General features: G+C 37.6%; 1 protein-coding gene across 1 annotated transcript; it reads left to right on the top strand.

Moving 5' to 3' along the window:
- The first annotated feature begins 24,016 nt into the window (after positions 1-24,016).
- On the top strand, positions 24,017-25,339 carry TGIF2LX (TGFB induced factor homeobox 2 like X-linked). Its single transcript, XM_007085587.2, has one exon. It carries the CDS (start codon positions 24,166-24,168, stop codon positions 24,877-24,879), a length of 714 nt encoding a protein of 237 aa, XP_007085649.1. The 5' UTR covers positions 24,017-24,165; the 3' UTR covers positions 24,880-25,339.
- The last annotated feature ends 316 nt before the right edge of the window (positions 25,340-25,655 follow it).

The raw sequence follows: 25,655 nt of genomic DNA, 5'->3' as shown, positions 1-25,655 counted from the left end.
AACAATTATCAGGGAATACTATGAAACATGATATGCCAACAAATTGGACAACCTGGAAGAAATGGACAAATTCCTAAACACCCACACACTTCCAAAACTCAATCAGGAGGAAATAGAAAGCTTGAACAGACCCGTAACCAGTGAAGAAATTGAATCGGTTATCAAAAATCTCCCAACAAATGAGAGTCCAGGACCAGATGGCTTCCTCCCAGGGGAGTTCTACCAGACGTTTAAAGCAGAGATAATACCTATCCTTCTCAAGCTATTCCAAGAAATAAAAAGGGAAGGAAAACTTCCAGACTCATTCTATGAAGCCAGTATTACTTTGATTCCTAAACCAGACAGAGACCCAGTAAAAAAAGAGAACTATAGGCCAATATCCCTGATGAATATGGATGCAAAAATTCTCAATAAGATACTAGCAAATCAAATTCAATGGCATATACAAAGAATTATTCACCATGATCAAGTGGGATTCATCCTAGGCTGCAGGGCTGGTTCAACATTCACAAATCAATCAACTTGATATATCACATTAAGAAAAGAAAAGATAAGAACCATATGATCCTGTCAGTCGATGCAGAAAAGGCCTTTGACAAAATCCAGCACCCTTTCTTAATAAAAACCCTTGAGAAAGTCGGGATAGAAGGAACATACTTAAACATCATAAAAGCCATTTATAAAAAGCCCACAGCTAACATCATCCTCAATGGGGAAAGACTGAGAGCTTTTTCCCTGAGATCAGGAACACGACAGGGATGCCCACTCTCACCGCTGTTGTTTAACATAGTGCTGGAAGTTCTAGCATCAGCAATCAGACAACAAAAGGAAATCAAAGGCATCAAAATTGGCAAAGATGAAGTCAAGCTTTCACTTTTTGCAGATGACATGATATTATACATGGAAAATCCGATAGACTCCACCAAAAGTCTGCTAGAACTGATACATGAATTCAACAAAGTTGCAAGATACAAAATCAATGTACAGAAATCAGTTGCATTCTTATACACTAACAATGAAGCAACAGAAAGACAAATAAAGAAATTGATCCCATTCACAATTGCACCAAGAAGCATAAAATACCTAGGAATAAATCTAACCAAAGATGTAAAAGATCTGTATGCTGAAAACTATAGACAGCTTATGAAGGTAATTAAAGAAGATTTAAAGAAATGGAAAGACATTCCCTGCTCATGGATTGGAAGAATAAATATTGTCAAAATGTCAATACTACCCAAAGCTATCTACACATTCAATGCAATCCCAATCAAAATTGCACCAGCATTCTTCTCGAAACTAGAACAAGCAATCCTGAAATTCATATGGAACCACAAAAGGCCCCGAATAGCCAAAGTAATTTTGAAGAAGACCAAAGCAATAGGCATCATAATCCCAGACTTTAGCCTCTACTACAAAGCTGTCATCATCAAGACAGCATGGTATTGGCACAAAAACAGACACATAGACCAATGGAATAGAATAGAAACCCCAGAACTAGACCCACAAACGTATGGCCAACTCATCTTTGACAAAGCAGGAAAGAACATCCAATGGAAAAAAGACAGTCTCTTTCACAAATGGTGCTGGGAGAACTGGACAGCAACATGCAGAAGGTTGAAACTAGACCACTTTCTCACACCATTCACAAAAATAAACTCAAAATGGATAAAGGACCTGAATGTGAGACAGGAAACCATTCAAACCCTAGAGGAGAAAGCAGGAAAAGACCTCTCTGACCTCAGCCATAGCAATCTGTTACTCGACACATTCTCAAAGGCAAGGGAATGAAAAGCAAAAATGAATTACTGGGACCTGATGAACATAAAAAGCTTCTGCACAGCAAAGGCAACAACCAACAAAACTAAAAGGCAACCAACGGAATGGGAAAAGATATTTGCAAATGACATATCGGACAAAGGGCTAGTATCCAAAATGTATAAAGAGCTCACCAAACTCCACACCCGAAAAACAAATAACTCAGTGAAGAAATGGGCAGAAAACATGAATAGACACTTCTCTAAAGAAGACATCCAGATGGCCAACAGGCACATGAAAAGATGCTCAACGTCGCTCCTCATCAGGGAAATACTAATCAAAACCACACTCAGATATTACCTCACGCCAGTCAGAGTGGCCAAAATGAACACATCAGAAGACTATAGATGCTGGCGAGGATGTGGAGAAACTGGATCCCTCTTGCACTGTTGGTGGGAATGCAAACTGGTGGAGCCACTCTGGAAAACAGTGTGGAGGTTCCTCATAAAATTAAAAATAGACCTACCCTATGACCCAGCAATAGCACTGCTAGGAATTTATCCAAGGGATACAGGAGTACTGATGCATAGGGGCACTTGTACCCCAATGTTTATAGCAGCACTCTCAACAATAGCCAAATTATGGAAAGAGCCTAAATGTCCATCAACTGATGAATGGATACAGAAATTGTGGTTTATATACACAATGGAGTACTACATGGCAATGAGAAAGAACGAAATATGGCCCTTTGTAGCAACGTGGATGGAACTGGAGAGTGTGATGCTAAGTGAAATAAGCCATACAGAGAAAGACAGATACCATATGTTTTCACTCTTATGTGGATCCTGAGAAACTTAACAGAAACTCATGGGGAAGGGGAAGGAAAAAAAAAAAGAGATTAGAGTGGGAGAGAGCCAAAGCATGAGAGACTCTTAAAAACTGAGAACAAACTGAGGGTTGATGGGGGGTGGGAGGGAGGGGCGTGTGTGTGATGGGTATTGAGGAGGGCACCTTTTGGGATGATCGCGGGTTGTTGTATGGAAACCAATTTGACAATAAATTTCATATATTGAAAAAAAAAGGTTATGCCTGAAAACAATTTTCCTCCTGTATTATAAAATCCTCCTCATGAGAAGATTCATCACTCTAGGGATCTTATGCCTCAGGGACCCAACTTCTGAGATACAATAGTTGTCACTTCAACGTGAGGCAGTTCATGCCCATACATCCCTGCTTTGACACATGCCACAATCTATAAGCATTCTTCTTTGGTATGTTCCAATTCTCTCCTTACTCATAATTCACTTTCCATGGCATCTCATAATGTTTAGATCAATGAGAAAGCTATTAACACAATAGTTTTTTTCACTTTCCCTTCTCCATTTCTACCCACCTTTTTGGATAGGATATCCCTTGGGCATTTTCAGGGCATCCCCCTATTCATGCACTGCTCCAAAATGCTCAAAAGTGGTGGAGGAGGAGCCAACATGGCAAAGAAGTAGGGGAATCCATACTTCCTGTGTCTCTCAAACAAAGAAGCGCTGAAACCAAAGGACTTTGAACCTCAAGAGTCTGGGAGGAAAAGAGACTGAGTCTATGAGGGAGACACTGGGACAACCTGATGGTTCATAGGTCGGTGATTGGGGACTCAGGGAGATAAAATAGACCGTGTGGGCACGGAGGGGAGGGACCCCTTTTGGGGAGAGACAAAGGGAAGAGAAAGAGTGGCTGGGAAAGCGTAGGTCTGTATCTGGACAAGAGAAAAACCTCTGACTGGGATGGAGAGGGATTCCATCCCTAACTGTGGGGCTTTCTTCATACAGGGGCCGGCTGTCCTATTCGTGCACCTGGAGAGGAGGGGAGCCACCCCTGGGTTCGGTGGTAAGTCAGGAACATAGTCCACAGTAGGAGAACTGGTCACCTCCCTGAAGTGCTGCAACATAGGACAAAACCAGCCAGGACCACATATCGGGCAGCATAGAGAGGTGCTTCCCTAATGCCAGGGGGCATGGAGCAGGAGTTTAAATCCCAGCCAAGCGTCAGGGCATGGGAGTTGACAGAGCGAGACAGACCACCACAACTACACCTGCAGTTTAGTGAAGACACCTCAAACAGAGTGATTTGAGACACCTGTCTGTGGAGAAGAGACTCGGGGTTGCCATTTTTCTCCCACCACCACCAAGGCGTGGCCTCAGGAGTTGGACCTAGGGGGGCCCACAATGGAGGTGGGACCAGCCGACACCAAACCATGCACCTCCGTGCCAGGTAACTGCTTATCTACTGGAGCGGGATAGATGCTGAGGAACCAGATGGCCCCCTCCTCCAGACCAGTGCTGCTGCCTTGCCTGGATTAATTCTAGGACAATTCTTGTTATTTAGATATATTCTTAGTTCTTTTTCTCCTTCTTATCTTTCCTTCCTCTAGTCTGGTTACTCTGGTTGTTGGTTTATTAAAGCATACATATTTCATCCATTCCTTTGATACATGTTCTACACCTCCTTCTTCCCTTTACTTTCTCTCTCTTGGAATAATCAAGCTATATAGTTTCCCTGTTGGGGAAACTTTATCTTCATTTTTCCCCCACCTCCTTTTTATTTTCCTTTCTCTCTGGATTAAGCCGTATAGTCTCTCTGCCTGGTCAATATTTATTTTTTTATTTTCCCTTGCCCCTGTCATTTATCTTTTTGTATGGGCTCTTTCATCAGCACCACCACCACCCTGTTCTTTACATGTAGCTGGTGTTTCTGTTTTTTTTTTTTTTTTTTTTTTTTTTTGCTTTTGGATTACATTTGGTTTGGTTTGGTTTGGTTTTGGTGGGTTCTTTATTTCTTTTATTTGTATGTTTGCATGTTTTTGTTTCCTGTTTGTTTTACTTTCCAGGGCTAACTCAAGGAACAAATCAAAGCACACCTGGTGGAGGGCCCAAAATATCACTGTGAGTAGGGAAATAAAATAACCAAAGTCCCAACAACAGAGAGCCAATAACACTTTCCAAAAAAACACTTCCTGAAGGGCAAGGCCCCGGAAAGTGTATGACTTCCCCTTTAATATAATAGTGCGCACAGGTGCAGAGCACATAACAAACTTTTAAAACTCATAAGGGACAGAAAACTAGCCAAAATGATGAAAAGGAAGAATTCTCCTCAAAAGAAATTCCAGGAAGAAGTGACAGCTAAAGAATAGATCAAAACAGACATAAGCAATATAATCAAACAAGAATTTACAATAATAGTCATAAGGTTAATGGCTGGGCTTGAAACAAGCATAGAAGACAACAGAGAATCTATTGCTACAGAGATCAAGGAACTGAAAAATATACATGATGAATTTAAAAATGCTATAAATGAGGTACAAAATAAAATGGAGATGACCACAGAGTGGATTGCAAAAGCAGAGGGGAGAAGAGGTGCATTAGAAGATAAAATTATGGAAAAAGTGGAAGCTGAGAAAAAGAGAGGTAAAAAAATACAGGATCATGAGGGGAGAATTAGAAAATTTAGTGATTTAAACAAACAGAACACTATCCATATCCTAGAAATTTCAGAAGAAGGAGAAAGAGAGAAAAGGGCTGAAGGTGTACATTAACAAATCATATCTGAGAGTTTCCCCAATCTGGGGAAGGACACAGACATTGAAATCCAAGAGGCACAGAGAACTCCCTTCAGATGCAACTTGAATCCATCTTCTGCATGACATATCATAGTGAAACTGGCAAAATACGAGGATAAAGAGAAAATTCTGAAAGCAGCTAGTGACAAACAGGCTATAACTTACAAACGTAGACCCATAAGAGTAGTAGCAGACCTATCTACTGAAACTTGGCAGGCCAGAAAAGAATGGCAGAAAATCTTCAATGTGATGAACAGGAACAATATGCAGCCAAGAATCCTTTATCCAGCAAGCCTGTCATTAAGAATAGAAGGAGAGATAAAGGTTTTCCCAAACAAAAACTGAAGGAATTCATCACCACTAAACCAGCCCTACAAGAGATCATAAGGGGGACTCTGAGAGTGAAATGTTGCAAGGACCACAAAGTACCAGAGACATCACTACAACTATGAAACTTACAGAACACAATGACTATAAAACCCATATCTTTCAATAATAACACTGAATGTAAATGGACTAAATGCTCCAATCAAAAGACCCAGGGTATCAGAATGGATTAAAAAAACAAGATCTATCTATTTGATGTCTACAGGAGACCCATTTTAGACCTGAGAACACCTTCAGATTGAAAGTGAGGAGATGGAGAACCATCTATCATACTACTGGAAGTAAAAAGAAAGCCAGAGTAGCCATACTAATATCAGACAAACTAGACTTTAAACTCAAAGCTGCAACAAGAGATGAAGAAGGGCTTTATATAATAATTACAGGGTCTATCCATTAGGAAGAGCTAACAATTATAAACTTCTATGCACCAAATTCTGCAGACCCAAATATATAAAATAATTAATCACAAACATAAACAATCTTATTGGTAAGATTATGGTAATTGCAGGGGACTTTAATGCTCCACTTACAACAATGGACAGATAATCTAGACAGAAAATAACTAAAGAAACAATGGCCCTGAATGACACACTGGACCAGATGGATTTCACAGATATTTAGAACTCTACATCCTAAAGCAGCAGAATATATTTTCTTCTAGAGTGTCAATGGAAAATTCTCCCAGATAGATCACATACTGGGTCACAAAACATCCCTCAATAACTATAAAAGAATTGAGATCCTACCATGCACACTTTTAGATCACAATATTATGAAACTTGGAATCAACCACAGGCAAAAGTCTGGAAACCCTCCAAAAGCATGGAAGTTAAAGAACATCCTACTAAAGAATGAATGGGTCAACCAGGCAATTAGAGAAGAAATTTAAAAATATATGGAAATAAATGAAAATGAAAACATAATAATTCAAGCCTTTTGGGATGCAGCAAAGGCAGTCCTAAGAGGAAAATACATTGCAACCCAGGCCTATCTCAAAAAAAAAAAAAAACAAAAAACAAAAAAAAAACAAAAAAAACACAAGAAAAATCCTTAATACAAAATCTAACAGCACACCTAAAGGAATTGGAAGCAGAAAAGCAAAGACACACCAAACCCAGCAGAAGAAGATAAATAATAAAGATCAGAACAGAAATAAACAATATAAAAACAAACAAACAAACAAAAAAACAGTAGAGCAGATCAATGAAACCAAGAGTTGGTTTTTTGAAAAACTCAACAAAATTGATAAACCTCTAGCCAGGCTTCTCAAAAAGAAAATGGAGAGGACCCAAAAGATAAGATCATGAATCCATATGGATTTATTATAACCAATCACTCAGAAATATAAGAAATTATTTGGGAATACTATGAAAAAGTATATGCCAACATAGTGGACAACCTGGAAGAAATGGACAAATTCCTAAGCACCCACACACTACCAATACTGAAACAGGAAGAAATAGAAAACTTGAACAGACCCATAAGTGGCAAAGAAATTGAATCAGTTATCAAAAATCTCCCAACAAATAAGAGTCCAGGACCAGATGGCTTCCCTGGGAAATTATACCAGACATTTAAAGCAGAGATAATACCTATCCTTCTCCAGCTGTTCAAAAAAAATAGAAAGGGAAGGAAAACTTCCAGACTTATTCTATGAGGCCAGCATTACTTTGATTCCCAAACCAGACAGAGACCCAGCAAAAAAAGAAAACTACAGGCCAATATGCCTAATGAATATGGATGCAAAAATTCTCAACAAGATACTAACAAATAGAATTCAACAGCATATAAAAAGATTTATCCACCATGATCAAGTGGGATTCATTCCTGGGCAGGAGGGCTGGTTCAACATTCATAAATCAATAAATGTGATACATTACATTAATAAAAGAAAGGTAAGAACCATATGATCCTGTACATAGATGCAGAAAAAGCATTTGAAGAAATACAGCATCCTTTCTTAATAAAAACCCTCAAGAAAGTCAGGATAGAAGGAACATACTTCAACATCATAAAAACCATTTATGAAAAGCCCACAGCCAATATCATACTCAATGGGGAAAAACAGAGCTTTCTCCTGAGATCAGGAACATGACAGGGATGTCCACTCTCACCACTGTTGTTTAACATAGTGTTAGAAGTCCTAGCATTAGCAATCAGACAACAAAATGAAATAAAAAACATCAAAATAGACAAAGAGAATCCAAAGTTTCACTTTTTGCAGACAATATGATACTTTATATGGAAAACCCAACAGATTCCACCAAAAGTCTCCTAGAACTGATACATGAATTCAGCAAAGTGGCAAGGTACAAAATCAATGTACAGAAATTGGTTGCATTTTTATACACCAATAATTAAGTAACAGAAAGAGAATTAAAGAAACTGATTCCATTTACAATTGCACGAAAAATAATAAAATATATAGGAATAAACCTAAACAAAGATGTAATATATCTGCATGCTGAAAACTAGAAATCTTGAAGGAAATTGAAGAAGACACAAATAAATCGAAAAACATTCCATGCTCATGGATTGGAAGAATAAATATTGTTAAAATGTCAATACTACCCAAATCAGTCCACACATTCAATGCAATCCCAATCAAAATTGCACCAGCATTCTTCTCAAATCTAGAACGAACAATCCTTAAGTTTGTATGGAACCACAAAAGACCCTGAATAGCCAAAGTAATATTGAAGAAGAAAACCAAAGCGGGAGGCATCACAATACCAGACTTTAGCCTCTACTACAAAGCTGTAATCATCAAGACTGCATGGTTTTGGCACAAAAACAGACAAAGAAACCAGTGGAAAGAATAGAGAACCAAGAATTGGACCCACAAATCTGTGGCCAAGTAATATTTAACAAAGGAGGAAAGAGCATCCAATGGAAAAAAGACTAACAAATGGTGCTGAGAGAGTTGGACAGCAATATGCAGAAGAATGAAACTAGACCACTTTCTTACACCATTCACAAAAATAAACTCAAAATGGATGAAAGACCTGAATGTGAGACAGGGAACCATCAAATCCCTAGAGGAGAAAGCAGGCAACAACCTCATTGACCTCAGCCACAGCAATTTCTTTCTCAGCACATCTCCAAAGGCACGGGAATTAAAAGCAAAAATTAACTATTGGGACCTCATCAAGATAAAAATCTTCTGCACTGCAAAGAAACAATCAACAAAACTAAAAGGCAACCGACAGAATGGGAAAAGATATTTGCAAATGACATATCGCATAAAAGGCTAGTACCCAAAATCTACAAAGAACTCACCAAACTCCACACCCAAAAAACAAATAATCCAGTGAAGAAATGGGCAGAAGTCATAAATAGACACTTTTCCAAAGACATCCAGTTGGACAACAGACACATGAAAATATGCTCAATGCCACTCATTATCAGGGAAATACAAATCAAAGCCACAATGAGATACCACCTCACGCCGGTCAGAGTGGCTAAATGAACAAATCAGGAGACTATAGATGCTGGCGAGGATGTGGAGAAATGGACACCTTCTTGTACTGTTGGTGGGAATGTAAAATGGTGCAGCCACTCTGGAAAACAGTGTGGGTGTTCCTCAAAAAATTAAAAAAAATAGAATTACCCTATGGGTCAGCAATAACATTACTACTATGCTAATGCATAGGGACACATACACCCCAATGTTTATAGCAGCACTTTCAACAATATCCAAATTATGGAAAAAGCCTAATGTCTGTCAACTGATGAATGGATAAAGAAGATGTGGTTTATATATACAATGGAATACTACTTGGCAGTGAGAAAGAATGAAATCTGTCCATTTGCAGCAATGTGGATGGAACTGGAGGGTATTATGCTAAGTGACATAAGTCAGAGAAAGACAGATACCATATATTTTCACTCATATGTGTATCTTGAGAAACTTAACAGAAGACCATGGGGGAGGGGAAGTGGAAAAAAAAGTTACAACAGAGAGGGAGGGAGGCAAACCATAAGAGACTCTTGAATACAGAGAACAAACTGAGGGTTGATGGGGTTTGGGGAGAGGGGAAAATGGGTGATGGATATTGAGGAGGGCACTTGTTGGGATGAGTACGGGGTGTTGTATGGAAACCAATTTGACAATAATTTATAGTAAAAAAACAAAAAAAAAACCCCAAAGAAATAAAACATATGTCCACATGAATACCGGTACATTGTTTTTGTAGAAGCTTTATCAAAATTGGTAAAACTTTAAAACAACCAAAATATTCTGTAAATAACTGGATGTTTAAATGAACTATCATAGACCCATACAATGGAATATTATTCAGCACTACAAAGAAAAGCCTATCAACCCACAAAAATCATGGGGGAGAAACTTAAATGCATATTACTAAATGAAAGAGGGCAATCTAAAAGGGCTATATACTTTATGATTACAAACAAGGCATTCTGGAAAAAGGCAAAACTATGGAGCCATTAATATCAGTTCTTTCTGGGGATTTTGTGGGAGGGAGCAATAAACAGATGAAGCACAGGGAATTTTATAGGACAGTGAAACTATTTTGTATGATACTATACTATTGGATATATATCATTATTCATTTCAAAACCAATAGAATATATAACACCAAGATTGAACTATTTTAGAGCCATGAAAATACTATGTATGATACAATAATGATAAATACAGATCATTTTACATTTCCCAAATGTATAGAATGTATAACACCAAGAGGGAACCATAATGTAAACTGTGGGATTTTGGTAACCATGATGTGTCATTATAAAATATAAATGTAATACATTTGAATAATTAACGTTGCAAGAATACTAAATATGAAATTCCTTTACAGTTATCAATAGCATGTGGAATTGGTTTAAAAAGAAAAATAGTTAAATCGAATACAATAGGGTCCAAAAGTATATTCATACATATAATTCAATAGATTTTCAACATAGTCACCAAGAAAACTCAATGACGAAAGGATACCTTTTCAACAAAACATATTGTAACAATTGAATAGGTGCATTAAAAAAAAAAGAAGAAGGGGGCACCTGGGTGGCTCAGTCGGTTAAGCGTCTGACTTCAGCTCAGGTCATGATCTCACGGTCTGTGAGTTCGAGCCCCATGTCAGGCTCTGTGCTGACAGCTCAGAGCCTGGAGCCTGCTTCTGATTCTGTGTCTCCCTCTCTCTCTGACCCTCCCCCACTCATGCTCTCTATCTCTCTCTGCCTCAGAAATAAATAAACATTAAAAAGAAGAAGAAGAAGAAGAAGAAGAAGAAGAAGAAGAAGAAGAAGAAGAAGAAGAGGAGGAGGAGAGCCTGGTGGCTCAGTTGGTTGAGCGCCGACTTAGGCTCAGGTCACGATCTCACAGTTTGTGAGTTCGAGCCCCGTGTTGGGCTCTGTGCTGACAGCTCAGAGCCTGGAACCTATTTTAGATTCTCTCTCTCTCTCTCTCTCTCCCTCCCTCTCCCTCTCTGCCCCTCCCCAGTTCGTGCTGTGTCTCTTTCTCTCCACAATAAATAAACATTAAAAAAAAATTAAAAAAAAGAAGAACTTCAACAATACTGTGTATCATGCACCAAAATAAAATATAACTCTAAATGACAAATGGACTTAAATTCCTACCTACAATTTTAACCCTAGGCAAAAGCTTCTTTTTTTTTCTTTTTTTAGGCAAAAAGTTTACACACATAAAGTATGAAATGCATAAAAACAAATCAACAAATTAGGTTTCATAAAGATTGAACACTTTTACAATTCAAAGGACAATGTTATATAAATACAACATAAAAATGGATAGAGTAAAACATTTTTTGAAAATATATTTAACAAATGATTTGCACATCTAATATTTGCTAAACTACTTTCATCCAATTAAATAAAAACATTAACAACTCAATAACACAGACATATTTTTGAGTATATGAAATATTTGAACAGAAACATTTAAAAAATAATTAGATGGTAACAAAGGAGAAGAAACAATGCTTTACTTCTAAGGACAATGAACTATGGCTCTTGAGCCAAATACAGCTTATTTTTATAAATAAGGTTATTTTGGCACATAGCAACTCTCATTTGTGTAGTTATTAATGATGACTATTTTTGCACTACAGAGTTGAGTAATGCCCAAGAGGCCTTATGATTCCCAAAGCCAAAATATGTACTATTAGGATCTTTACACAAATTGTTTGGCAACATCTGTTTATATAATCACTCAGAAAGTAAATACATATTTTAAAAATACCACTTAATACTCCATAAAATAATGAAAGTAAAGAAACTTACCACTCCACATGGTGGCAAGGATATAGAGCAAATAGACCTATCAAACACTGCAGATGGAAATGTAAAATGGTACAATTATTTTGGAAAACAGCCCACTTCTTCTTTATTTTTTAAATTTAATGCTCAAAGAATTTTGTAAAATTGTAGAGTTCTTGTGTACTTTTAACTCAGTTTTCCATAATGATAATATCTTAATGTATGATAATAATCTTATTATTTTAATAGCACATTATCAAAATGGGGATGCTGACTTTTGTATAATGCTAAAAACTAAAATACAGACCTTATTCAGATTTTACCAATTTATTCAATTGTTTGTGTATACAGGGAGAGATGGCAAAATAAAATTAATTCCAAATATTCAAAGCAGATAATAATGGCAAGACTGTTTTGAATATTTGGGAGGGGTAGTTTTTTCAGAGCTTTCTTTTTACCCTGATGACTAGAGTAGAATCCTAGGAAATAAATGCTATTAGTCCCCTTTCACTAGTTAACTTTTGAACAATGTTGAGAAATAGGCAATTTTACTCCACATGTGCATGTTCTTATTATGCACTTGAAGATTCCTCAGTCAGTCAAGAATCACAGTAAGGTACATGCCCCCTTTCATCTTTGTTGAGTGGAGTAAAATGTTTCAAAAAGTTCTTAGTCTCACTGTGCACACCTCTTCCTGATGCTACATAAACTATTGAGAGACTAAGGGATTTCATGCTCTTATACTCTGTAACGCTTCACTTTTCATAGCTATTTGGGAATATAACATTTAAGTGTGTGAATTCTTTCTTTGACCCCTGATAGTATATTTGAAGATTTCTCAAAAAGGTTTATTTTATATAAAGAGTGTATTCTTCTTATCTCTCAAAATAGTGAGGATTTAATTTTTTTTTCTTTTTTCTATACTCACAAGAGCACACACACACATGAAGACACAAGCATACCACATCTTTATATGTACAGATATATTTGGCTTTGTTTCTCTTTCTTTACTTTTTCCAAAACATGACTAATAATTTGCATACTATTTTTCATTGTTCTTTCCACATTCTAAGCTCATCCACGTTAATGAATGTCTATGCCATCAAACAATTGCTAGATTCTTTTCAATCATAAGGAAATGCCATTTTGTTTAATCAATCCCATTATGTTGGAAATAATGTTTTTAATTTTTCACAAGTATATTTAATTCTATAAAAACTATTTTGTATATTTAATCTCTATCATCTTATAAAATAATTTTCTTATGCTCAATTTCTTGAAGCAACATTCCTGGGTTAAACAGTACAGTAAACCTTATTTTTTTTTTTTTATCCATCCTGTAAAAACAGCTCTAAGAAGGCTCTGTCCTTTTATACTACTACCAGAAATATATCAATATGCTTATTACAACATACAGACTCTAAACAATGTACTTTTTATAATTTACTTGGTCTTTGATTAGTTGATAGGAGAAAACATTACCAAATGTTCTTTTATATGTGTACTGTTGATTATTATGAAAGCTAATAAAATTTTTAATATATTTATTGGTCATTTATATTTATTCTTTATTAAATTGCTCATATTATTTATCAATTTTTCTATTAGGTGACCAACTCCCTATTCATTTCAAGGGGCATGAAAATGATGAGTATACTAAAACATTGACTACGATATATATTGTCAATATATGTTTTTTGTCTTTTGTCATTAATAAAAAAATGAATGCTTGGGGTACCTGGGTGGTTCAATCAGTTAAGTGTCCAACTCTTGATTTCAGCTCAGGTCATAAGCTTACAGACTGTGAGTTCACGCTCCACATCAGGCCTGGACTGACAGAGCATAGCCTGCTTGGGATTTTCTCTCTCCCTGCCTCTCTGCCCCTTTCATGCTTGTTCATTCTCTCTCTCTCTCTCTCTCTTTCTCTCTCTCTCTCTCGCAAAATAAATAAACTTTTAAAAAATTAAAAAAAAGTGTATGCTTATGGAAGTTTTTGTTTGCCTTCAGGTTGAGATTTTTCATACAGAATATTCTAAATATTTACATAACTACATTCAACAATCTTTACACTTGTGATGCTTTCTGCTCAATTGTGCATGAATGTGCCCACGCATGTGCAATAGATAAAATCCCAATACCCAACTTCATAGTTAATGGTAAAGCAAAACTATTCCTTTTTTTCACAGGACAGTCACTTGTTGAAACTTATCCTTTCTTCTATGGTTTGGTCACTCTCATCTTCATTCCTCTTGTTTAAAGTACACTAAATTAATTTGCCAGGATTCTCCACACTTTCTATCCATACCACTTTACCAATAGAATGACTTTAAGGATGGCTCCCTGTGTGTTCCTTCAATTTATTTAAAACAACAATATCTAGCAGAAAGTATCCAAAGTTTGTGGTATATTCTTTGCAACGTTCATTATTTTCAGGATGAATAGGCATCTATCATCAATAATATGAAAAGCCATACCTATCTACTACACAGTACCATTAAGCCCTTAAGACTGTTGCCATATTTTGTTTGCTTCATTTATCTGTTTTTTGATTACCTGTTTGTCATGCTGTTTTAATTTCTTTCTACTTTAAAATATAGTATATTATCTAGTATGAAAAATGTTTCCACATTAGTTTGTTTTTATCCAAAAAATATTATAGTATATCATACATTTATCCCTCCAGATTAATTTTAGAACTATTTTCCAACATGTATTGTAAAGTGAGAAGTTTACAAAGTTTACAAAGAAGGAAGTTGACAGTACTTGTGATTTTGATAGAAAAGAGTTGCAAAGAAATATTTAAAGAAAAGTGACATAATTAAAATGTTGAGAATCCCTATATAAAAAGCAAATGTTTTGCCATTTATTAAAATTTCATTTATGTTCTTAAATAGAATTTAATACTTGTTTCAGTATGATCCCTGCATAATACTTTCTAATTTTATGCACAGGGATTTTATATCATTACTCTTGTCATGATTATGAGCTAGATTATTTCTCCAATATATTTTATAAATAATAATTATTGGTATATGTTAAAACTTATCATTTATTTGTTTGTGATTGGCTACATCACCTAACTCTTATTATTTATAATAATTTCTCAATTGATTTTTAAATATTTCCTAAATGGCAAATCAAGCTATCAATACATCATACTATTTTACCCTCTTTTCTTATATACATAACATTTATATTTTTTTGGTTAATTCCATTGGCTCCATTGTCTAAGCAATGCTGCAATAGTAAAAATTGACAACTTTGCCTTGCTCATGAAATTAAAAGAACCATTTTTTTTACTAGTAGGTATGAATTGTGGTACTGGTGATTTTTATCTCCTTATGAATTTGACTTATGTTAAGGAAGGATTTGTTGTATTTACCAGACCTTTCTACATTTTTTCTTCCTAACTTGCCACCACTCCTTAAATTTTGGAAGTTTATAAATGGCTTTCTGAATGTTTCTTCAATTCATTTCAAAGTGTAAAATATCTGGCCAAAATTATCCAGATACTTTACATTATGATAAACTCTATGCACTTAACATTTTCTATTTTCAGATTTGGCAAAGTTCCATTACCATAGCATTAATTTTTATTTCTCTTAGGTCACTGTGTTTTGTTTGAGGAAATGTTTAGTTTTAGTTTTAGGTTGTTGTTTTCAAATTGTTTTTGCATTACTTCATTTCTTGGAAGTCAAAATATAAGCTTTTCTTTTTTTAACTCTGCAGATAGACTAACATAATTTGGAAAATAGAATACATAAGCTTATATTCAATTATAAGTAGATTACTAGAAACAATGAGCAGCAAGGTATAAAAGACTTCAGTCTTCTCATGCCTTATATATTTTGAAAATTAAGGTGCATATTATAGCATAATACCATCTTAATTCATTAAACAATTATGAGAAGACACTTTTCAGAGTCATATATCCCTATTTTCAATAATATCCTCCGGCTTGTTATAAGAATCAATGAAGGAAGAAAAAATCTTATAGAAACCATTTCGATAATTTGAACTCCTTAGAAGTTTTAAAGAAATGGATGGAAGGAATCCATTGCTGTGTTAAACATCTTTTTAATTCATATTTTTCATCCTCAAAATTTTAAAGAAAGATAATAAGAGTTCTATACAGTGTTTCTATTGTTACATCATGAAACAAAACCATTTTTTATCAACACTAAAGGGATTCTTCCAATTTTTCACCTAATTTCCAAATTTTTCTATGTCCCTATAGCTGTTATTAAGGAAAAAAATCTTCAAATTTTTTAGTGATAATTTTGAACCACTATGATATTCCTTTTCAAAAGGGATTAATAAAGGAGTGATTGAAAATCAGGAACCTAGACCATGCCATTTAGAATTAAAGATGTACAATTTTTTAAATGTTTATTTATTTTGAGAGAGAGAGAGAGAGAGAGAGAGCAAGCTGGGGAGGGGCAGAGAGAGAAAGGAAGAAAGAGAATCCTAAGAAGATGACAGCAGAGTGTGACACTGGGCTCAAACTCATGAACCACGAGATCATGACCTGAGGCAAAATCAAGAGTCTTTCCCTTAACCAACTGATGCACCTAGGTGCCCCTAAATATATACAGTTCTGTCAATACTTCAGCAGAGATCTAAATCTCAAAAATACATCAGCAGAGATCTAAATCTCAAAAATACAAGGAGCATCTAGAAGTTACAAGTGACGAAGGATAAGTTACTAGAAATCATACTGACATACAAGAGTAGTTTCAGTGAGCCTGGGCCATGAATGTATTGGTGGGAAATAACTAAGCGAAGTGAGTTTGCATTATGAAGAGAAAACATTATCTTTTGTATTCCAGGAGACCACAAGACCAATGGAAGTAGTAGCATTCTCAGAATATCCCAAAGGAGACCTTCAATTGTAGCCAACACATGCACTTTCTGGTTATTGGGAACTTTGCTAAAATTACCATCAGATTTGATTGTGTATTTCAATAGATATCCTTTACAATAAATTTTAAGCTATGAAAGTAATCACTGGTAAGCTTACCAAAAACCAAAGGATCAGTAGATAATATTCTTATGTCCAGCCCAGTGACACCAAATAAGAACTCTTAAAGGTAAAATGATATTGTCCTTGCCAAATTGGAACTATAGATAATATATGATGCTTAATAAGGAGACCTGGAGTTTCCTCTGAAAACCCTCTGAAATTAGAAATCAGTAATACTATACGTTGTCTGTAAGAAGTCAGAGTCCATGATTGTCTTCTAAATGGATCATCATATTCTTGAAGAACACTTGTTTTCAGCTATCTGAAATTAAAATGTACAATTTACAAATTATTGTCATCTGGTTCAAAGCTAATGGCTGGGTGCTTAAACTATCAAGAAAGATTTAAATAATCTAAGTGTGTGATCACCATTATTTCTTGAATCCTATCTTGTTCCATGGTTTTGGAAGACCCCTGAATTGCGACTGAAGCTTCAAAGAGAATGATCACAACTGGATGTCAAAGCCCAAAGTGCAGACATAAAGATACTCGTGGCATAATGAAGTCATGTCAAAGTTAAACCTTTCAAGGCCATAAAGAAAAATTGAAGGGACAAAGTTTCAAAAGTAACTGTCTAGTTAAAAATTACTCTTAAATTAGCTTTAAATATGGAAGGGAGGAGTCAGGGTACACTACCTGCACTCTCCTTTTTTTTATTTCATTTCATTTTATTTTATTTTATTTTATTTTTTTATTTTTTAATATATGAAATTTACTGTCAAATTGGTTTCCATACAACACCCAGTGCTCATCCCAAAAGGTGCCCTCCTCAATACCCATCACCCACCCTGCCCTCCCTCCCACCCTGCCCTCCCTCCCACCCCCCATCAACCCTCAGTTTGTTCTCAGTTTTTAAGAGTCTCTTATGCTTTGGCTCTCTCCCACTCTAACCTCTTTTTTTTTTTTTTCCTTCCCCTCCCCCATGGGTTTCTGTTATGTTTCTCAGGATCCACATAAGAGTGAAACCATATGGTATCTGTCTTTCTCTGTATGGCTTATTTCACTTAGCATCACACTCTCCAGTTCCATCCATGTTGCTACAAAAGGCCATATTTCATTTTTTCTCATTGCCACGTAGTATTCCATTGTGTATATAAACCACAATTTCTTTATCCATTCATCAGTTGATGGACATTTAGGCTCTTTCCATAATTTGGCTATTGTTGAGAGTGCCGCTATAAACATTGGGGTACAGGTGCCCCTATGCATCAGTACTCCTGTATCCCTTGGATAAATTCCTAGCAGTGCTATTGCTGGGTCATAGGGTAGGTCTATTTTTAATTTTCTGAGGAACCTCCACACTGCTTTCCAGAGCAGCTGCACCAATTTGCATTCCCACCAACAGTGCAAGAGGGTTCCTGTTTCTCCACATCCTCTCCAGCATCTATAATCTCCTGATTTCTTCATTTTGGCCACTCTGACTGGCGTGAGGTGGTATCTGAGTGTGGTTTTGATTTGTATTTCCCTGATAAGGAGCGACGTTGAACATCTTTTCATGTGCCTGTTGGCCATCCGGATGTCTTCTTTAGAGAAGTGTCTATTCATGTTTTCTGCCCATTTCTTCACTGGGTTATTTGTTTTTCTGGTGTGGAGTTTGATGAGCTCTTTATAGATTTTGGATACTAGCCCTTTGTCCGATGTGTCATTTGCAAATATCTTTTCCCATTCCGTTGGTTGCCTTTTAGTTTTGTTGGTTGTTTCCTTTGCTGTGCAGAAGCTTTTTATCTTCATAAGGTCCCAGTAATTCACTTTTGCTTTTAATTCCCTTGCCTTTGGGGATGTGCCGAGAAAGAGATTGCTACGGCTGAGGTCAGAGAGGTCTTTTCCTGCTTTCTCCTCTAAGGTTTTGATGGTTTCCTGTCTCACATTCAGGTCCTTTATCCATTTTGAGTTTATTTTTGTGAATGGTGTGAGAAAGTGGTCTAGTTTCAGCCTTCTGCATGTTGCTGTCCAGTTCTCCCAGCACCATTTGTTAAAGAGACTGTCTTTTTTCCATTGGATGTTCTTTCCTGCTTTGTCAAAGATGAGTTGGCCATACGTTTGTGGGTCTAGTTCTGGGGTTTCTATTCTATTCCATTGGTCTATGTGTCTGTTTTTATGCCAATACCATGCTGTCTTGATGATGACAGCTTTGTAGTAGAGGCTAAAGTCTGGGATTGTGATGCCTCCTGCTTTGGTCTTCTTCTTCAAAATTACTTTGGCTATTCGGGGCCTTTTGTGGTTCCATATGAATTTTAGGATTGCTTGTTCTAGTTTTGAGAAGAATGCTGGTGCAATTTTGATTGGGATTGCATTGAATGTGTAGATAGCTTTGGGTAGTATTGATATTTTGACAATATTTATTCTTCCAATCCATGAGCAGGGAATGTCTTTCCATTTCTTTATATCTTCTTCAATTACCTGCATAAGCTTTCTATAGTTTTCAGCATACAGACCTTTTACATCTTTGGTTAGATTTATTCCTAGATATTTTATGCTTCTTGGTGCAATTGTGAATGGGATCAGTTTCTTCATTTGTCTTTCTGTTGCTTCATTGTTAGTGTATAAGAATGCAACTGATTTCTGCACATTGATTTTGTATCTTGCAACTTTGTTGAATTCATGTATCAGTTCTAGCAGACTTTTGGTGGAGTCTATCGGATTTTCCACGTATAATATCATGTCATCTGCAAAAAGCGAAAGCTTGACTTCATCTTTGCCAATTTGGATGCCTTTGATTTCCTTTTGTTGTCTGATTGCTGATGCTAGAACTTCCAGCACTATATTAAACAACAGCGGTGAGAGTGGGCATCCCTGTCGTGTTCCTGATCTCAGGGAAAAAGCTCTCAGTTTTTCCCCGTTGAGGATGATGTTAGCTGTGGGCTTTTCATAAATGGCTTTTATGATGTGTAAGTGTGTTCCTTCTATCCCGACTTTCTCAAGGGTTTTTATTAAGAAAGGGTGCTGGATTTTGTCAAAGGCCTTTTCTGCATCGATTGACAGGATCATATGGTTCTTCTCTTTTTTTTGGTTAATGTGATGTATCACGTTGATCGATTTGCGAATGTTGAATCAGCCCTGCATCCCAGGAATGAATCCCACTTGATCATGGTGAATAATTCTTTTTATATGCTGTTGAATTCGATTTGCTAGTATCTTATTAAGAATTTTTGCATCCATATTCATCAGGGATATTGGCCTGTAGTTCTCTTTTTTTACTGGGTCTCTGTCTGGTTTAGGAATCAAAGTAATACTGACTTCCTAGAATGAGTCTGGAAGTTTTCCTTCCCTTTCTATTTCTTGGAATAGCTTGAGAAGGATAGGTATTATCTCTGCTTTAAATGTCTGGTAGAACTCCCCTGGGAAGCCATCTGGTCCTGGACTCTTATTTGTTGGGAGATTTTTGATAACCGATTCAATTTCTTCGCTGGTTATGGGTCTGTTCAAGCTTTCTATTTCCTCCTGATTGAGTTTTGGAAGAGTGTGGGTGTTTAGAAATTTGTCCATTTCTTCCAGGTTGTCCAATTTGCTGGCATATAATTTTTCATAGTATTCCCTGATAATTGTTTGTATCTCTGAGGGATTGGTTGTAATCATTCCATTTTCATTCATGATTTTATCTATTTGGGTCATCTCCCTTTTCTTTTTGAGAAGCCTGGCTAGAGGTTTGTCAATTTTGTTTATTTTTTCAAAAAACCAACTCTTGGTTTCGTTGATCTGCTCTACAGTTTTTTTAGATTCTATATTGTTTATTTCTGCTCTGATCTTTATTATTTCTCTTCTTCTGCTGGGTTTAGGCTACCTTTGCTGTTCTGCTTCTATTTCCTTTAGGTGTGCTGTTAGATTTTGTATTTGGGATTTTTCTTGTTTCTTGAGATAGGCCTGGATTGCAATGTATTTTCCTCTCAGGACTGCCTTCGCTGCATCCCAAAGCGTTTGGATTGTTGTATTTTCATTTTCGTTTGTTTCCATATATGTTTTAATTTCTTCTCTAATTGCCTGGTTGACCCACTCATTCGTTAGTAGGGTGTTCTTTAACCTCCATGCTTTTGGAGGTTTTCCAGACTTTTTCCTGTGGTTGATTTCAAGCTTCATAGCATTGTGGTCTGAAAGTATGCATGGTATAATTTCAATTCTTGTAAACTTATGAAGGGCTGTTTTGTGACCCAGTATATGATCTATCTTGGAGAATGTTCCATGTGCACTCGAGAAGAAAGTATATTCTGTTGCTTTGGGATGCAGAGTTCTAAATATATCTGTCAAGTCCATCTGATCCAATGGATCATTCAGGGCCCTTGTTTCTTTATTGACTGTGTGTCTAGATGATCTATCCATTTCTGTAAGTGGGGTGTTAAAGTCCCCTCCAATGACCACATTCTTATCAATAAGGTTGCTTATGTTTATGAGTAATTGTTTTATATATCTGGGGGCTCGGGTATTTGGCGCATAGACATTTATAATAGTTAGCTCTTCCTGGTGGATAGACCCTGTGATTATTATATAATGCCCTTCTTCATCTCTTGTTACAGCCTTTAATTTAAAGTCTAGTTTGTCTGAGATAAGTATGGCTACTCCAGCTTTCTTTTGGCTTCCAGGAGCATGATAAATAGTTCTCCATCCCCTCACTCTCAATCTAAAGGTGTCCTCAGATCTAAAATGAGTCTCTTGTAGACAGCAAATAGATGGGTCTTGTTTTTTTATCCATTCTGATACCCTATGTCTTTTAGTTGGCGCATTTAATCCATTTACATTCAGTGTTATTATAGAAAGATATGGGTTTAGAGTCATTGTGATGTCTGTATGTTTTATGCTTGTAGTGATGTCTCTGGTACTTTGTCTCACAGGATCCCCCTTAGGATCTCTTGTAGGGCTGGTTTAGTGGTGACAAATTCCTTCAGTTTTTGTTTGTTTGGGAAGACCTTTATCTCTCCTTCTATTCTAAATGACAGACTTGCTGGATAAAGGATTCTCGGCTGCATATTTTTTCTGTTTAGCACACTGTAGATATCGTGCCAAGCCTTTCTGGCCTGCCAAGTTTCAAAGGAGAGATCAGACCCGAGTCTTATAGGTCTCCCTTTATATGTGAGGGCACGTTTATCCCTTGCTGCTTTCAGAATTTTCTCTTTATCCTTGTATTTTGCCAGTTTCACTATGATATGTCGTGCAGAAGCTCGATTCAAGTTACGTCTGAACGGAGTTCTCTGTGCCTCTTGGATTTCAATGCCTTTTTCCTTCCACAGTTCAGGGAAGTTCTCAGCTATAATTTGTTCAAGTACCCCTTCAGCACCCTTCCCTCTCTCTTCCTCCTCTGGGATACCAATTATGCGTATATTATTTTTTTTTAGTGTATCACTTAGTTCTCTAATTTTCCCCTCATACTCCTGGATTTTTTTATCTCTCTTTCTTTCAGCTTCCTCTTTCTCCATAACTTTATCTTCTAGTTCACCTATTCTCTCCTCTGCCTCTTCAAGCCGAGCCATCGTGGTTTCCATTTTGTTTTGCATTTCGTTTAAAGCGTTTTTCAACTCCTCGTGACTGTTCCTTAGTCCCTCGATCTTTGTGGCAAGAGATTCTCTGCTGTCCTGTATACTGTTTTCAAGCCCAGCGATTAATTTTATGACTATTATTCTAAATTCACTTTCTGTTATATTATTTAAATCCTTTTTGATCAGTTCATTAGCTGTTGTTATTTCCTGGAGATTCTTCTGAGGGGAATTCTTCCGTTTGGTCATTTTGGAGAGTCCCTGGAGTGGTGAGGACCTGCAGTGCACTTCCCCTGTGCTGTGGTGTATAACTGGAGTTGGTGGGCGGGGCCGCAGTCCGACCCGATGTCTGCCCCCAGCCCACTGCTGGGGCCACAGTCAGACTGGTGTGTGCCTTCTCTTCCCCTCTCCTAGGGGCGGGATTCACTGTGGGGTGGCGTGTCCCGTCTGGGCTACTTGCACACTGCCAGGCTTGTGTTGCTGGGGATCTGGCGTATTAGCTGGGGTGGGTAGGCAAGGTGCACGGGGGGTGGAGGGGCAGGCTTAGCTCGCTTCTCCTTAGGTGATCCACTTCAGGAGGGGCCCTGTGGCAGCGGGAGGGAGTCAGATCCACTGCCGGAGGTTTGGCTCCGCAGAAGCACAGAATTGGGTGTTTGCGGGGAGCGAGCAAGTTCCCTGGCAGGAACTGGTTCCCTTTGGGATTTTGGCTGGGGGATGGGCGGGGGAGATGGCGCTGGCGCCTTTGTTCCCCGCCAAGCTGAGCTCTGCCGTCCGGGGGCTCAGCAGCTCTCCCTCCCTTTGTCCTCCAGCCTTCCCGCTTTCTGAGCAGAGCTGTTAACTTCTGACCTCCCAGAGGCTAAGTCGCGCTTGCTGTCGGAACACAGTCTGTCCGGCCCCTCCGCTTTTGCCAGCCAGACTCGGGGGCTCTGCTTGGCCGGCGAGCCGCCCCTCCGCCCCGGCTCCCTCCTGCCAGTCCGTGGAGCGCGCACCGCCTCGCCGCCCTTCCTACCCTCTTCCGTGGGCCTCTAGTCTGCGCTTGACTCCGGAGACTCCCTTCTGCTAATCCTCTGGCGGTTTTCTGGGTTCTTTAGCCAGGTGTAGGTGGAATCTAAGTGATCGGCAGGGCGCGCTGTGAGCCCCGCGTCCTCCTACGCCGCCATCTTCCAGTGAACCCTGCACTCTCCTTTTATTAAAGTTAATATTTAATAGGTTGTTTCTGATATATGTAGATGAGTCAATAATGCAATTATAAGGAAAAAAAGGAAGAACGTTATCAGAGTGAAGTCAAAAAGGAAGAAAATGAGGAAGCTATGCATAAGCCAGATGTAACCAGTAGAATTAGAATTCATTAGTTAACAGAAACTTGTCATAGGAGCAAAGAAATAAAAGTCTGGAAAGCTTTAAACTTATGAGGTAAAAACAAATGAATTTGAATCTATGAAAAAAAAAAGAAGGAAAGGGCGAAGCAGGAAAGGGGGGGGATGGTCAGGACATAGGACAGAAAGGATATGACATCACAAAGCCCACTGGCTCAAAGCAGTTAGGAGCACTGTTTATCTGCTTGGGAAGTGAAAGGTGAAACTTCCCCTTAGAGACCTGCCCATGCCTTCTTCACTGGTTCTCCCAAACCCACATTAATCCTAATTCAGCCATTCCTAATTCCCAAAAGAGTGAAGACAGTACTCATGAACATGGAAGACTCTGAAGAAAGCCCAACAGAGAAGCAAAGCCTGGCTCAAGGCACCTCAATCACATTGAATAGTGACACTGGTACAGATAAAGTTCTTGCCTCACTAGAGGGCAAGAGGAAGCGGAAAGGGTACTTGCCAACTGAATCAGTGAAGATTCTCCATGACTGGCTGTATGAACACCGGTTTAAGGCCTACCCTTCAGAAGCAGAGAAGCGAATGCTGTCTGAGCAGACTAATTTGTCTTTCCTGCAGGTCTCAAACTGGTTTATCAATGCCCGCAGACGTGTTCTTCCAGAAATGCTTCAACAGGATGGAGATGACCCTTATCAGATCACCATGTACCACCAAAAAGGCAAGTCTGCTGATATGACCCATAAGCAGAACACAGATTCGTCTATACAGGCCAGGTCAGGGCCCAGAGATCCAGACAAGATGCAGAGGCTGCCCCTGAACATCCCTGTAATGGACCAGCCATTGGAGGAGAAGCTGCTGGATCCAGAGTTGTCTACAGGCCAGAAGCTCACCCCAAAGGCCCAGCCAAAAAAAAAGGTCAAGATTTCTACTAATGAGCCTGTGCTTATGTCATCTTCCAAACCTGTGTTAACAGAAGAGTACAATGACTTCAGCAGCTTCCAGCTGCTGGTAGATGCAGCCGTGCAAAAGGCTGAAGAACTGGAGCTACAGAAGAAGCAAGAGTCCAATCCATGATATCCAATGTCCCTAAAATTATCAAGTAGTTAGTCCCTTGTCTACAGCAGTAGATCCATTTGTGCTCCTCCAACTAATGAATAGTTTTATATTTTATAGAGACCTTTGCCTTCTAGGCGTTTCATAAGAACCATTACTAGCTATTGGGACCCAATTCTGCTAGATATTTCAGTGCTTCCAGATGGACTTGGCATCAACACTAAAATAAAGATATCTTCTTTACTTCTTCTACTATCTCCTAGGTTTAAAGGCTTCAGACAATCAGACCAATATACCTGAGACTAGACACAGTATTGAGACATCGTCAGAAGCCTTGCTTTGGCTTTTCTAATCAGACTTTTTGATCCCAGGGTTGCTGCAAATACCACAGCACCAATATTTCTCCCTCTCTCTAACTTTCCTTGTTGATTAGCATGAATAATGGAAAAGAAAGGCTCTATAAAAGATGACTATAACAGCACTGGTGTCATTTTAATGTTGGATTTTTTGTGAAAATTTCAACTTTATGTTTTTCTTTGTATAGTTTATTGACAATCTTCAGGAGTAGCTATTTTTTTTTTTTTTGCAGGGGGTAAACCTAAGAGTCAAAATACAGTGAATTCATAAACATGTTACAGATAAGGGTGCACTCATATTTGACATACTAGTGAAAAAGTATGCAGTAAGATACAAAAATTCTACATGGTAATTTTCAGTCGTTAGTTCCAGCATAGTTGTTTTCAGAGGATACTTTTTTGTTATTTATTTATTTATTTATTTATTTATTTATTTTTGAA

The sequence above is a fragment of the Panthera tigris genome, chromosome X (assembly GCF_018350195.1).
Source record: "Panthera tigris isolate Pti1 chromosome X, P.tigris_Pti1_mat1.1, whole genome shotgun sequence".
Classification (NCBI taxonomy): Eukaryota; Metazoa; Chordata; class Mammalia; order Carnivora; family Felidae; genus Panthera; species Panthera tigris.
The sequence above is the reverse complement of the archived record's forward strand: the minus strand, read 5'-3'. Positions and strand labels throughout refer to the sequence as shown.

Excerpts from the sequence above, each read along its gene's own strand:
- TGIF2LX (XM_007085587.2), top strand. The coding sequence starts at position 24,166 with ATGAACATGGAAGACTCTGAAGAAAGCCCAACAGAGAAGCAAAGCCTG.